Source organism: Eurytemora carolleeae, unplaced genomic scaffold (assembly GCF_000591075.1).
Source record: "Eurytemora carolleeae unplaced genomic scaffold, Eaff_2.0 scaffold328, whole genome shotgun sequence".
NCBI classification, from domain to species: domain Eukaryota; kingdom Metazoa; phylum Arthropoda; class Copepoda; order Calanoida; family Temoridae; genus Eurytemora; species Eurytemora carolleeae.
This window is the reverse complement of record NW_019396232.1, coordinates 110636-127527: the sequence shown is the minus strand read 5'-3', so window position 1 is coordinate 127527 and position 16892 is coordinate 110636. Positions and strand designations below refer to the sequence as shown.

General features: G+C 33.2%; 1 protein-coding gene across 3 annotated transcripts in view; it reads left to right on the top strand.

Moving 5' to 3' along the window:
- LOC111698810 (calponin homology domain-containing protein DDB_G0272472) overlaps nt 1–16892 on the top strand; it is a 48025-nt gene that overhangs the window by 14630 nt on the left and 16503 nt on the right. For 2 of the 3 annotated variants that reach the window (XM_023469254.1, XM_023469255.1), the window contains exons 3-12: nt 3996–4093; nt 5043–5281; nt 7162–7216; nt 10323–10537; nt 11739–11865; nt 12040–12121; nt 12485–12584; nt 13283–13640; nt 15351–15439; nt 16565–16805. In XM_023469254.1, the coding sequence (XP_023325022.1) occupies nt 3996–4093; nt 5043–5281; nt 7162–7216; nt 10323–10537; nt 11739–11865; nt 12040–12121; nt 12485–12584; nt 13283–13640; nt 15351–15439; nt 16565–16805 (1604 nt within the window). Of the gene's footprint in view, nt 1–3995; nt 4094–5042; nt 5282–5652; nt 5666–7161; nt 7217–10322; nt 10538–11738; nt 11866–12039; nt 12122–12484; nt 12585–13282; nt 13641–15350; nt 15440–16564; nt 16806–16892 lie in introns of those variants that run through there. The other variant, XM_023469256.1, reaches the window with a different exon arrangement.

Genomic DNA, 16892 nt, shown 5'->3' with positions numbered 1-16892 from the left:
AGAGATGGATAGGGGTGACGGAAGACAGGTAGATGAATGGAGGGAACGGAAGCTAAGAGATAGATAGGGGGGACGGAAGACAGGTAGATGAATGGAGGGAACGGAAGCTAAGAGATGGATAGGGGGGACGGAAGACAGGTAGATGAATGGAGGGAACGGAATACAGGGGGATGGATGGAAGGGACGGAAGAAAGGGGAATGGAGTAGACGGAAGATAGGAGGATGAAAAGGCAGAAGGATGGAGCAGATATCTGAAAAAAAGGATGGATTGTTGGAAGCAAAAGCAGTGAGGAATAGGAAGAAGAAAAAGGAAAAGGAGGAGGAAGGTACAGAACTGGAAGATATGATACCGTAACCGAAGAATAGAATAGCGGAACTCGGCTCATAATTGAATAGATTGGATTTAAATGGTAAGAAGAAAATTTGGTAAATAAATCAAATCATTTGAAAGGATGATAGACGAAAATAGAAAGGTTAGACTAAAAAAGATGCGCAGACTATTGTTAATTGAGGAGCAAAGATTTGAAAAATGTCAATTGTTTATATATATATATATATAATCTATATACATATATATATATACATTTATATACATCTATGTATATATGTAACTATCTCGCCGTCTTCTTGTCTTGCATAGCAGAATTTTAATTAATTATTTCCGCCTGAGCAAAACATCTTGGCATAGGTATGAACCAATGCCTAACATACGAATATACGACGTTAACCCTTATGTACAGTTTATACACAAATACAACGTTAACCCTTATGTACAGTTTATACACAAATACAACTTTAACCCTTATGTACAGTTTATACAAAACTACAACGTTAACCCTTTTGTACAAACTTTAACACAAATACAACGTTAACCCTTTTGTACAGAGTATACACAAATACAACGTTAACCCTTATGTACAGTTTATACACAAATGTTAACCCTTTTGTACAAACTTTAACACAAATACAACGTTAACCCTTTTGTACAGAGTATACACAAATACAACGTTAACCCTTATGTACAGTTTATACACAAATACAACGTTAACCCTTATGTACAGTTTATACACAAATACAACGTTAACCCTTTTGTACAGTTTATACATAAATACAACGTTAACCCTTTTGTACAGTTAATACACAAATACAACGTTAACCCTTATGTACAGTTTATACACAAATACAACGTTAACCCTTATGTACAGTCTATACACAAATACAACGTTAACCCATATGTACAGTTTATACACAAATACAATGTTGAACCTTTTGTACAGTTTATACACTAATACAACGTTAACCCTTATGTACAGTTTATACACAAATACAACGTTAACCCTTATGTACAGTTTATACACAAATACAACGTTGACCCTTATGTACAGTTTATACAGAAATACAACGTTAACCCATTTGTACAGTTTATACAGAAATAAAACGTTAACCATTTTGTACAGACTAAACATTAATACAAAGTTAACCCTTATATGCAGTTTATACACAAATACAACGTTGACCCTTATGTACAGTTTATACACAAATACAATGTTAACCCTTATGTACAGTTTATACACAAATACAACGGTAACCATTTTGTACAGTTTATACACAAATACAACGATAGCCCTTTTGTACAGTTTATACACTAATAAAACGATAACCCTTTTGTACAGTTTATACACAAATACAACGTTAACCCTTTTGTACAGTTTATACACAAATACAACGTTAATTCTTAAGTACATTAATACACAAATACAACGTTAACCCTTTTTACAGTTTATACACAAATACAACGTTAACCCTTTTGTACAGTTTATACAGAAATACAACGTTAACCCTTTTGTACAGTTTATACACAAATACAACGGTAACCATTTTGTACAGTTTATACACAAATACAACGGTAACCCTTATGTATAGTTTATACACAAAGACAACGTTAACCCTTTTGTACAGTTTATACACAAATACAACGATAACCCCTTTGTTCAGGCATGTTTTATTTGGGTAATTTGTCATGGGGCGTTTGTAACATTGGGCGTTTTGTTTTTGGGTATTTTGTTATTGGACTTTTTATTTCCACTCCATACAAAAAACAAATAACAACAAATTTGATAAATTTACATTTTCAACAAGAGACTTTGCTTCCGTTGAAAAAAAAAAGTTGTTGAATGAAAAATTTAAAATACAATAAAAAAAACTTGCCATTGGATAAAATATTTAAAACAAAATATGGTTTTATGAAACGATTCCAGATAAAAAAGAACAAATATGATTATAATAAAAAGTAGTTGGTTTATATCATTTAACAAATAAAAATGGGTTGGATGGAACCGTTTTGTCAAAATAAAGGTGATTACATAATTTGCTTATTTATACTTTTGTTACATTACTTTTAAATTCTTTTCTTGAATTGAGTTTTGATTGACGGACAAAGCTAGAATAACGGTATATATATATTATATTAGAATACGATGATCCTCAAATATTTGTATTCAGGCAGGCAGCTGGATTCACTGCCTGTTATATGCAAATGGGCAAGGTGCTGATTATGCAATACTCTTTATTTTATTTGCATGCAATAGCAGTTATAGCAGTGATGTTAAAGTGCACTGCATACTGCATACTTCACAATTCTTAAATAATTTCAGTTTAACTGTTCTCATATATTTGAAAAATAGCAAAGTTAGTTAATTTTGGTTTATTGTTCTATTAAGAACAAACCAGTATTATAAAAAAAATGTAGAATGGTAAGGCGACATTAAAGCAACAATTTAGTTTATTTGATGTTGTTATAAAGCAAATAGTTTTACAAGTAACTTATTGAGTGACAATTGTCGCTTTACACTGCGCAATTGCTGTGTCTAATATTCATTAGACTACTTAAACTTATGACTAGAGTCTGGAAGTCGTCTTACTATTCCAGAGTTTTCTAGGTTTTCATTGTAGCTTTCTAAATTAAAATAATAATACACTAATAGTGGATAGATAGATAGATAGATAGATGAATATAGATATTGATAGAAAGATAGATAGCGAAAAGAGAAAAGGTTATGTTTACAAAGGAAGATGGTTACTGGATGGTTACTGGTTAGTACTAGTTCCTTGGGTTAAATTTTCCCAATGATGACCTTGCTCATCATACATAATTTATAAATTTCATTTTTAAGAATTTTTTCTTTCTGCGGATTGCAGGTATTATATTTCCGGGCTAGACATGTATTTAAACATTGATTCATTGACATTCATTTTCCTGGCAGTATACGAAGTAGTAGTTTCTGTTTTGGTGTCTATCTGTCTATTCAGAGTTACGATCATACCTAGCTTAGAAAACCCTTGACCGATATGTTTGAATTTTTATGGAGAAACCTTCGTTATTTTAATTCCAAAAAAGATACAGTAGGGAGTAGGGAGTAGGGAGTAGGGAGGGGCGTGGATGACATATTTATGAGATAGTTTGGTTAACTCCCGCTGTTAGTTTACACATTATAAATCCATAAATATTTCAATTTAAATAATTTATTCAGTCTCCCAGCAGGACCTGGTCATTTCAAACAATATTTATTTTTGTTTGGATATAAACACTCATATCAGAATACAGGGTATAGAGACGACCTGGAACTATGCTCGTTCAACGATGCTCTTTTAAATGTCAGGCTCTGAAGTGTCTTCTTCTTCTCCTGTATTACAAGTAATCATGTTGTAGTACAAAAAGATAAACATGAATTCATGATCCAATAATGTGTTTCAAACATGTATGCTCTTGATGAAATAAGATTAATAAGATGATGAATATAAATAATATATGATTATAAAAGATAAATAAGATCATATGTAAATATAACAAATGAATTTAAAATTAAGAAGATAATATAATGACAATAAAAGATGAACATAAAAGATAAATAAGATTAAAGATGAATAAGAAGATGAATGAGAAGATTGATAAGATTATGAATATAAAAGATAATGAAGAAACCCCTTCTGTACAGGAATGCTCCGGAGCAGGACTGATTGTTACTCCTGAACCTCGTCAGCTTACCGTTAGACTAGGAGAAGAAGTTAATCTACTCTGCAACTCAAACAAAAGGAACCTTCTTTAATAATTATCCAGGTTTATCCAGGTTTATCCAGGTTTATCCAGGTTTATCCAGGTTTATCCAGGTTTATCCAGGTTTATCCAGGTTTATCCAGATTTATCTAAGTTTATCAAGGTTTTTCCAGGTTTTTCCAGGGCTATCCAGGTTTATCCAGGTTAATCCAAGTTTGTCCAGGTTTGTTTATACAGGTTTATCCAGGTGTATCCAGGTGTATCCAGGTTTATCCAGGTTTATCCAGGTTTATCCAGGTTTATCCAGGTTTATCCAGGTTTATCTAAGTTTATCCAGGTTTTTCCAGGTTTTTCCAGGTTTATCCAGGTTTATCCAGGTTTATCTAAGTTTATCCAGGTTTGTTTATCCAGGTTTATCCAGGTTTATCCAGGTTTATCCAGGTTTATCCAGGTTTATCCAGGTTTATCCAGGTTTATCCAGGTTTATCCAGGTTTATTTCTGCTATTCCTGATTTTTCTTAAAAAATTTAACTTAAAAGTCTTTGCCACAAACTTACAATTTCTAATCCTTTTATCTATGCAACCTTATAGTGTAAACTTTTGAATTGTGATATTTCAAACTTGCATTATTTAATCTAACGGAATTCATTGTTTGACATGTTTAAGGTCTACGAAATTGGGCTGCATAGATATAGAGACATGAAGATTTATTTCACAACAAATGTGTTCTATTTGCGGAAAATATCCGTGATTTCCTCTTTAATTTTTCTCCCAGAATTTCAAGGTTTGTCCTCTTTTCCTTTTTGATGAAAATATTCTTTACTTTGATTTATGAATACTCGGAGAATTGTTTATTTTCCTGCTAAGCAGGTTCATTCTTCAATATTCAACTTGGATGGGGTGAGAGAGTGCAAAAAACTTTTTCAATTTAAATTTTTCTTTCTCAATTATAGAAATCAACAATTTTGAATTAAGAAAGGTTTTCTAGACCCAGTATATGTTTGTGGCGGACACCATACAAATCTATTTACACTGTTGGCGGAGGGCGGAGCTGGGAAAATGGGCGGATCAGCTCCAACCCAGATGCAGGGGATCAATGTGGGTTGTCCATTAAGGTGGTTCAGGCACAGGACGTGGGGGCGTGGCAATGTGAGGTTGGGGCAGTGGAAGGCGGGGAGTTTAGTACAACTACTGCAGAAACATCTCTTAATATTATCCTAGATTCAGGTTAGAAAATACAAATATTATCCTAGATTCTGGTTAGAAAATACAAATATTATCCTAGATTCAGGTTAGAAAATACAAATATTATCCTAGATTCAGGTTAGAAAATACAAATATTATCCTAGATTCAGGTTAGAAAATACAAATATTATCCTAGATCTAGGTTAGAAAATACAAATATTATCCTAGATTCAGGTTAGAAAATACAAATATTATCCTAGATTCAGTTTATAAAATACAAATATTATCCTAGATCTAGGTTAGAAAATACAAATATTATCCTAGATTAAGGTTAGAAAATACAAATATTATCCTAGATTCAGGTTAGAAAGTACAAATATTATCCTAGATTCAAGGTAGAGAAAACCAATATTATCCTAGATTCAGGTTAGAAAGTACAAATATTATCCTAGATTAAGGCTAGAAAATGCAAATATTATCCTAGATTCGGGTAAGAAAATACAATTAAAGAAATAAAGAGATTAAATTGATTTAAAAACTGGTTGAATAAAGCTTTAATATAAGTGAAAAACAGCGTTGTTACTCTTACAGGAGCTTTTACAAATATGCTCGGTTTTATAACAAAGTTTTTATGTAATTTTACCAATCCATATTCTATCCTGGATATCTTTACAGACTGATGAGAGATCTCAAGAATATTAGACAGCTTGTTTGTACGAAATAAACACAACGGAACAAACACAACGGAATCACTGTTTTCAAATTAAAAGTTTCCGATGAGAATTAGGCTGTAGTTTGTTTTGTCCCCAGCCTTGAAGACAAAAATAGATATCAAGAAACCTTTGGTATCAATACTAAATCAAAAGTTCTACCTTACTCATCCTGTAGCGTCGAATGCTCTGTATATCTGGAAGATCACACCATCAAAAGTTCGTTCTAGAATAAATAATAATCGTTACAAAATAACATAAAAAGAATAATAAAAATACATATAAACGAACTATCTTGTAACTGCAACTTCTTCTTCAACTCCTTATATCGTTATTTATTTACCTATTGTTGCACTACAAATATCCGAAATCCTTATCGTAAAGCTGACACGTCTAAACCATTACTTCTAAAACATATAACCTGTCTATTATTGATTCAAACTTTTTATTTCAGTTCAATTTCACTCTGTGACATACTGAAGAATATTTAAATTGCGTACCATTCTTTATAAAATCTAAGAAACTTACGGATTTATGCGCGTTGAATTCGTCGTCTTTGCTCTAACTCACAACTCACTATCGATCGATCATACTTAATACCAAATTCATATAAGGTTTTATCTAAGCGTAATTCCTGGATTACTCAGTTATACTCTTTCTTCAGACTCCATTTAGGATAAATTTTTGTCCAGATTTGATATGTTTTTACATACTGCGTTACAGGATGGATTTCTCCAGAGTTTTATACGTCCCTTCTCCAACTTGGCGCAAACCTTAGATAACCAATATTTATCCCTTGGTACGGATACGTCCTTGCTCCTCCCTAGATTTAAACCATTTATGGGACGGAGTTAACCTCATCATTTCAATTATATTTTACACAGAACGTATTTCTCCGATACTAAACCTTCATTTCTCCGTCCTTGAGCTTAACCTTTTTTATCGGATATGAAGAGCATAACCATAACCCATAACTCACAAAATAACATAGTAATAGATTGGAGTCTAAAGCGAAAGTTCCGACCTGTGTTTCTATATTTTTTAGAAGTACATTTATTGCTTCTTGTTGTAAATACACGGTAAATAACGAGCGAATAAAAGGAGAGGAAGTTGAGAAGGTTTTCTCTGGTTCCAGGATTCGACACAAATGCTTTGCGGATTTTATAATCCTCGTTCTGGGATTTCTCTCTCTACAATTTCCTTTTTATCTAGAGAATAGTAAAGAGAGTACAGAGACAGGAATAGAAGGAGAAGATATAGTTTTAAGGTAAATATGAAACATGATATTCTATATTACAGGAGGCAAATATATATATCTTAAGATCACATTCACAATACATTATTTAAAGAACTGTAAGTGTCATTTCAAGTGACCATCCTTACAGAGACGGCAATGCCCGATTCACAATGGTGATCTTAAAAGCCTTTTCTGATCAAAAATGAATTATATAGATCAATGTTTAATATTTTTAAAACCGATTATTTTGTATTTTGCTTACAGTGTTAAATTCTTAAATTTTGAGAATTGGTTTTAATTGGACGAGGAAACAGGTCCTTTCCGTAGCTGTAATAAAACGAGCTTTAAAAAATTCTCAAAAAAAATTAACATTGTCTGGGTATACATGATAAGAAAGAAACCTTAATTTTTATGTTTATGTAAAAAAATGAATCGTTATCTCATATAATAAAGTAGTAATTTGTTTGTTTGTTTGAATGTCCGATCATAGCTCAGCGACCCTTTCACCGATTTGCCTTAAATTTTGATTGGGGAACTTGGAAGAACCACGGGAATGTTCTTAGTTGGTGGGAGTTACTGTTTATAAGTACCCTGGGTAACGCTGGGTTCTCAAGCTAGTCTCATATAAAATAAATTATTAGCTTTATCTTAAAAAAGATTTTCCATGATTATAATCCAGTATTTTCTGGTAAGAAGTTAAATATTTTAATTGTGTTTCCATTTTATTCCTATTTAAATATATATTTGAAAAATATATGACTAAATCCACAATCTTGAGTAATATAAAACCCCAACCAAGGAGAGATTTTATTATGATACAAGGTTGCTAGTGCATGTTTATTTTTCTTATGGCATACGTCAATCGAAGAACTAAAGGGGAAATATTCAAAACAACAATTTCTCTGACTTAAAGGGGGGTGTCAACGTAATTTCAAGTTACCCAGCATTTAAAGAGGGCCATGTCCGAGTCACAGGGTTACCCTTTAAACCTTTATCTTATCAATAATCGGAAGATATCGTCGATTGTCGATAGAAAGAAATCCAAAAGTCTATTTTATAGAGAAACCACAATTAAAAATGAACAATATTTACAGAGAGCAATCATGGACCATAGACATCCTCCACATTCTTTATTAGCTAAAGATTTGAAGGGTATCATTCTGAATACTCCAGATTATTTATTAGATAAAGATTTAAAGGGTATCATTGTGAATCCTCCAGATTATTGATTAGCTAAAGATTTAAAGTGTACCATTGTTAATACTCCACATTCTTAAAGGGTATCATTGTGAATACTCCACATTATTGATTAGATAAAGATTTGAAGGGTACCATTGTGAATCCTCCAGATTATTGATTAGATAAAGATTTAAAGGGTACCATTGTGAATACTCCACATTCTTTTTTATATAAAGATTTAAAGGGTACCATTGTTAATACTCCACATTCTTTATTAGATAAAGATTTAAAGGGTACCATTGTGAATCCTCCAGATTATTGATTATATAAAGATTTAAAGGGTACCATTGTGAATCCTCCAGATTATTTATTAGATAAAGATTTAAAGGGTATCATTGTGAATACTCTCCAGATTATTGATTAGATAAAGATTTAAAGGGTATCATTGTGAATCCTCCAGATTATTGATTAGATAATGATTTAAAGGGTATCATTGTGAATACTCCAGATTATTGATTAGATAAAGATTTAAAGGGTACCATTGTGAATACTCCAGATTATTGATTCATTGTGAATACTCCAGATTATTGATTAGATAAAGATTTAAAGGGTAACATTGTGAATCCTCCAGAATATTAATTAAATAAAGATTTAAAGGGTACCATTGTGAATCCTCCAGATTATTGATTAGATAAAAATTTAAAGGGTACCATTGTGAATCCTCCAGATTATTGATTAGACAAAGATTTAAAGGGTATCATTGTGAATACTCCAGATTATTGATTAGATAATGATTTAAAGGGTATCATTGTGAATACTCCAGATTATTGATTAGATAAAGATTTAAAGGGTATCATTGTGAATCCTCCAGATTATTGATTAGATATAAATGATTTAAAGGGTATCATTGTGAATACTCCAGATTATTGATTAGATAAAGATTTAAAGGATATCATTGTGAATCCTCCAGATTATTGATTAGCTAAAGATTTAAAGGGTACCATTGTGAATACTCCACATTCTTTATTAGATAAAGATTTAAAGGGTATCATTGTGAATCCTCCAGATTATTTATCATATAAAGATTTAAAGGGTACCATTGTGAATACTCCAGATTATTTATTATATAAAGATTTAAAGTGTACCATTGTGAATACTCCAGATTATTGATTAGATAAAGATTTAAAGGGTACCATTGTGAATCCTCCAGATTATTGATTAGATAATGATTTAAAGGGTATCATTGTGAATACTCCAGATTATTGATTAGATAAAGATTTAAAGGGTACCATTGTGAATACTCCAGATTATTGATTCATTGTGAATACTCCAGATTATTGATTAGATAAAGATTTAAAGGGTAACATTGTGAATCCTCCAGAATATTAATTAAATAAAGATTTAAAGGGTACCATTGTGAATCCTCCAGATTATTGATTAGATAAAAATTTAAAGGGTACCATTGTGAATCCTCCAGATTATTGATTAGACAAAGATTTAAAGGGTATCATTGTGAATACTCCAGATTATTGATTAGATAATGATTTAAAGGGTACCATTGTGAATACTCCAGATTATTTATTATATAAAGATTTAAAGGGTACCATTGTGAATCCTCCAGATTATTGATTAGATAATGATTTAAAGGGTACCATTGTGAATACTCCAGATTATTTATTATATAAAGATTTAAAGGGTATCATTGTGAATACTCCACATTCTTTATTAGATAAAGATTTAAAGGGTATCATTGTGAATACTCCACATTATTGATTAGGTAAAGATTTAAAGTGTACCATTGTGAATACTCCACATTATTGATTAGGTAAAGTTTTAAAGGGTACCATTGTGACTCGGGCATGCTCCTCGTTAAGTGAATTTGAAATTACGACGATATTCTCTCTAAGCATGCATGGCATATAGATCATGAACTAGACTCTATGAACTCTGGTTGTAGATGCGGAGTAGGACCTGGAGACTGTAGTTGGAGAACTCCCTATGATAGAACCTATACACTTCTGCTAGGGGAGTATGCGGAGAGAGGACGGATCCAGTCCTTGGCAGATTGTGATATCAGGGTTGCAAACCTCCAGACTAGGGACCAGGGGCTTTGGTCCTGTATGAAGGGGGGAAACCAGGTTCAAGTTACAAAAACACAATTGAAAATTGAAAGTAAGTATTTCTTATTTGTAATTAAAATTCGTTCAACTAGAATTTTACGTCAAGCCTATTACAAGATGTTAATTTTTATGATCTACGCATAATAAGTTCTCACTGACTAAAACCCACATTTGAGAATACATTTCACGCTCTGCTAAACTTAATTTTATTATATATTTCCTGAATTAGCCATAAATTTGAATTTAAAGTTTAAAATGTCCAAATTCAAAAATATGTAGGTTAAATGAATCTTTCTGAAATTGGTAATAAAATCATTTAAAATATTGTTTGCTACCTCTGTTCTGCTCTGTTCTGTTTAGTCCACCTGAACCTGTCTATAATACTATTTAGTCCCCCTGAAATTGTTTGTAATACTGTTTAGTCCCCCCTGAACCTGTCTATAATACTGTTTAGTCCCCCCTGAACCTGTTTATATTACTGTTTAGTCCCCCTGAACCTGTTTATAATACTGTTTAGTCCCCCTGAACCTGTTTATAATACTGTTTAGTCCCCCTGAACCTGTTTATAATACTGTTTAGTCCCCCTGAACCTGTTTATAATACTGTTTAGTCCCCCTGAACCTGTCTATATAATACTGTTTAGCCCCCCCTGAACCTGTTTATAATACTGTTTAGTCCCCCTGAACCTGTTTATAATACTGTTTAGTCCACCTGAACCTGTTTATAATACTGTTTAGTCCCCCTGAACCTGTTTATAATACTGTTTAGTCCCCCTGAACCTGTTTATAATACTGTTTAGTCCCCCTGAACCTGTCTATATAATACTGTTTAGCCCCCCTGAACGTACCTGTTTATAATACTGTTTAGTCCACCTGAACCTGTTTATAATACTGCTTTATAGTCCCCCTGAACCTGTTTATAATACTGTTCAGTCCCCCTGAACCTGTTTATAATACTGTTTAGTCCCCCTGAAACTGTTTATAATACTGTTTAGTCCCCCTGAACCTGTTTATAATACTGTTTAGTCCCCCTGAACCTGCTTATAATACTGTTTAGTCCCCCTGAACCTGTTTAAATACTGCTTTATATTCCCCCTGAACCTGTCTATATAATACTGTTTAGTCCCCCCTGAACTTGTCTATATAATACTGTTTAGTCCCACTGAACCTGTTTATAATACTGTTTATGTCCCCCTGAACCTGTTTACAATACTGGTTTATAGTCCCCCTGAACCTGTTTATAATACTGTTTAGTCCCCCTGAAGCTGTCTGCTCCGACAAGTATACTTCAGCAGGCCGACGAGAAGGCAACTCTTGTGTGTCATGCTAACAAGGAGTTCGACAACTGTGAGTGGGAAACCCCTTACGAGTCTATTATTAGGAACAAACATTGCTTTTAAATCTGTTAGATGTAATTTTAAATTCAAGAACTAATGCCAAATAGACACAGACATGTAGGACTTCAAAGTTATTAAATCGATCTTCATGTTAATTGAAACATTCTTTTTTTGAACTAATTAATAATTAACTATTTTATATGGCGGATGTTTGTTAGTTTTACCACAGCACGTGAGCAGGAGAATGGTCGTCTTCGATACTTTGGTTTCTCCAACCTAGACTGCGGAATAGTTATTCAGGGATCAATAGAATGTTTAAATATTTTTTTGAACCTATCGCAGACAAAATCATGCTTGCTCAGTTGATATTCTTCAAAACATTTTGAATATTTCTAAAGTTATTTTCATTTTAAATGAAAATAAAACTAAAATTAACTTTTTTTCTGTTTATATTTAGAAATAACCACATCCTAACATGACAAGTGAACCAATTTTCAGAAAAGTTTACCTATAACACTTTTAGTTTGGTTTTTATGAAGTTTTTGGACTTCACAAAAAAGTCCTGACCCTGCGATAAAAAGAAAAAGAATCGAGTTTTTTCCACAAGCTCTGATTCTCTTATTCCTATAATTTTTCAACTTTTTAAAACTATTGATTACATAGGGAGTAAATCCCCGGGATAGCGGGGGTTGGACCTGTAGGATTACAGCAACTGTTGCTGGGAAAACTCAAGTTTCAGCTGATATTGTCAGATTATTCGTAGGTACAATGTGTCCCAATAAACATCTGATATTTAATGCATGGCATAGAGAGCAAAATAACGAGGCTGTACGTCTGACCACCTTTTCATAAAGTGGTCTACGTTTCTTGCATCTTCAAAATTGACAAAGATATTAGATATTAAGACAATTTTGTTTTATTAAATGAATTGAAATATTTACAAATTTTGCAATAATTTTGAAGATTCAAAAATGGTAGACCACATTTTGAAAATCTCAAGACCAGGCGTTTTCGATATACAATGTTTAAGCTGGAATACTGCAATTGTTGTGTTCATGAAAAAATGCAGCATGGATTGAAGACGATATAATAGTCGTCACTGAATTCCCATATTTATTGAGATACTTGTATGCTAAATTCATCAGGATAAAAATTCAAAATAAGAATAACAAAATAAAAAAAATGTATACTTTAAGGAACTTTAAGCGTAGTTTCCAATGATCCATCATGCAAAGATTAAAATGCCCGATTCACTCTATCAATAGTATTGAAAATATTGTCTTTTTTTCAGTTTGAAAGTTTTTAGTTCTGATAATTCCTTTCCTGCAGTAGAAATGCGAAAACACCTTTGTGGAGAAATATGTTTAAAATCATAAACATTGATATCTGAACTTGATTGCCATCTTTGCATGAAGGATCACTTGAAATAAAACTTACAGTTCCTTCAACATTTTCTTTCAGAACCGACAACCTACGCTGAAGAGCCGAGAAGGTTAGAAGTGAGCGGTGAACAATATAATATTGATTACGAAATCAATATTTATGATACGCCTGACGCAAAGCTGGCAGACTATGACGCATTTGATTATGTCAACGGAGATTTTGACAAGGTTGATCCTTCAGACGACAGTGAGCAGAGAAAAATGAGTTCTGAGAATAAGACGCGACCCCAGGAGAATCCAAGGACACTCTTTTCAGGGGGTTCAGGGGTGTCTAATAGTAATGGGGAATCTAGTCAGGGGCGTTCAAGTTCAACCAGTCCCCCTCCGGTTCTACAGAGTACAGAAAGTACACAAAGTACAACTCCAATCATACACAGGATAGTTCAATTTAACGTTTTTTCACTCACTTACCTATAACTTATAAATATACTTACCAGATCGTACGAACATTTTAGGGATACTTTTCATTGCGGACACCCTAATGGAACTAAGAATAAGTCGAAATGCTCAAAACTCTTGAAATTAAAGTTAAAGTGTTCTAATGATCAATTGGCGCAATCCAAAAAATGCTAAATTTCTTTCACTTGCACATCTTTTAATTCCGGTTGGGGTTTAATTGTTATAGGTTTGCATCCTGTGGTTTGCTGAAACTTAGTTAATAAATCACCCATATATATAATTACACGTCGTAGAGTGCAGGAGGGTTAATTAATTCAGTAGTGTATGTAGCTGTAGTTAGAGAGGGGGGGGGGAGGATACTAGTCTTGAACTTTGATGGTTTCTAAACCTTTAAAAGGCACCACGCAAATACTGTGAACTTGTGAAGATTTCAACATTTCAAAACTGTAAAAGTTTGCTTTTATAAAACTATGCAAAATTTCCTTTCTTCGAGAAAATGTAAGCGAATGCTTACCAAAAAACGAAAGATTAAAAAAATAGTTTTTGGTTTATTTTTGGTTTATTTTTGGTTTATTTTTGGTTCATATTTGCCATTTATCTTCTATAAGGGTTAAAATTTGTCATAGTGAAAGGAATGCAAATATTAGGAATAAACAATTTTGAAAGTAAAACTTTTCAATTTTTTGAGAAATAATTTAATTTTTTTTAACCAAACCTGGTTATTGCGCATCACTAGTTAGACAGATATGAATTTGAAATAAAGCGTCAACGGTTGCCATAATTTATAATTTCTAATACTTACATTATTGAAAACTTCTGATATTTCAAACTTCAAGAATTTTGCTTGAGAACAAACGCTAAACGGTTGAAATATCACTGGCGATCTCCTATATTGCTTGCTGGCCCTTTAGAGGGTTTGGAGTCTATATGATGAGTAGAATTATTCAAATGAAACTTAAAGCAGCATAAAATACTACTGATGATTTACTCGCAATATTATCTAAAACCCGTATTTTTGAAAAAAAAATCTTATTTTTTTCCGAACTTAACTGATAAGAAATTAATCTAAAATTATATTCAATACATATGTTAGCACCTTCATTTCGATTTTCTACTTCAGAGGCCGAATTTAAAGAATTTGAGCCGCGGCTCAAACATGGTTGGTTCCATTTGAAATTGTGTTCAGTGTTTCGATATTTGGGCAATTCTTAATTCGAACGGATTTTTGGCGGATTAAAATTCTTCAAATTCGGCCTCTGTTTTGGTAATTTAAACTTGTTGGTTCATCTTACAGATTCCGGAATTTAACAAACTAAATTAACGTTAGTCAGCTGATAACTAACTCATTTAAATGTTATCTATTTATAAATTCAATTTTACATTTCATCAAAAATACTTTAGAATCTATACTATGTAATCACTCACTAGTCATGTCTTATCCGTTTAAAATAAAGTTATAAATTATTCAGTGAGAACCAGAAAGCTTTGTAATAGTAAGACGACATTAATGCAGTCATTTGATGTATTTTATGCTTAAAAATAGTTTAGAAATTAACTTCAAATTTAACTTTTTATATAAAAAGTTTTAAAAAATATAATTTGTGCATTAACGTCGTCTTTCTCGTCTATAGTTTTCTGGTTCAATTACTGTACTTTTTAAATTTTCTGATAAAATTGAACTTGAGCAGAACTGTCGAGGAGAAGGATGGTTTCATCACAGATATTCAGAGGATAGGACGCTTTGGGACTGTTAGGATTGACAGGGTTCCGGATACAGGTGAGGATATAAGGTTAAGGATACAGGGTTCAGGATAGAGGGTTCAGGATACAGGGTTCAGGAAACAGGGTTCAAGATTCAGAGTTTAGGATACAGGGTTTCAGATGCAGGTGAGAATACAGGGTTTCAGATGCGAAGAGAATACAGGGTTAAGTATACAGGGTTAAGTATACAGTGAAGGATGGTTTCATCACAGATATTCAGAAGATAGGACGCTTTGGGACAGTTAGGATTCACAGGGTTCCGGATACAGGTGAGGATACAAGGTTCATGACACAGGGTTCAGGATACAGGATTTTAGATACAGGTTAGGATACAGGGTTCATGACACATGTTTCAAGATTCAGAGTTTAGGATACAGGGTTTCAGAAGCAGGTGAGAACACAGGGTTCAGGGTACAGGGTGAGGATACAGAGTTAAGGATACAGGGTTCCAGATAAAAGTGAGAATACAGGGTTCTAGATACAGGTTAGGATACAGGTTTCAGGACACAGGGTTCAGGATACAGAATTCAGGATACAGGATTCAGGATACAGGGTTCAGGCTACAGGGTTCAGGATACAGGGTTCAGGATACAGGATTCAGGATAAAGGATTCAGGATACAGGGTTCAGGATACAGGGTTCAGGATACAGGGTTCAGGATACAGGGTTCAGGATACAGGATTCATGAAACAGGGTTCAGGATACAGGGTTCAGGATACAGGATTCAGGATACAGGATTCAGGATACAGGGTTCAGGATACAGGGTTCAGGATACAGGATTCAGGATACAGGGTTCAGGATAAAGGGTTCAGGATACAGGATTCAGGATGCAGGATTCTGGATACAGGGTTCAGGATACAGGGTTCAGGATACAGGGTTCAGGATACAGGGTTCAGGATACAGGTTTCAGGATACAGGGTTCAGGTTACAGGTTTCGTGATAGAGGGTTCAGAATACAGGGTTCAGAATACAGGGTTTATGATACAGGGTTCAGATATCAGGGTTCAGGATACAGGGTTCCAGAAACAGGTGAGGATACAGGGTTTTACGATACACAAAAATCATCTAAAGCAGTTTAGATTACTTAGACTAAAAGAAACTGTTTTAATTTCACTGATAAAGACAAATGTTATATTTTTCAGGTGTTAGCTCAGCACCAGCTCTACCAATCATTTCATCAACTTCTTTATCGACCCAACCAACTACACAAGCTCCAACATCAACTACACAAGCTCCGACATCAACAACTAAAGCTACAATTGTCTCCTCGACATTAGCCCAGGAACAAAATGATCAAGATGAGCATTCTGTTGATCTTAATCCGTTTGAGTTGGACTTCCTGGCCAGAATCAGTGGATCTAGGGTTGATAATCGTCCCTTTAGGTTCTGGTTCAAACTTTAGAATAAACTCCTAATCCTGAATCTAAAATGCTTACGAACTTATTATTATTGAACTTTTTCAACCTGAAT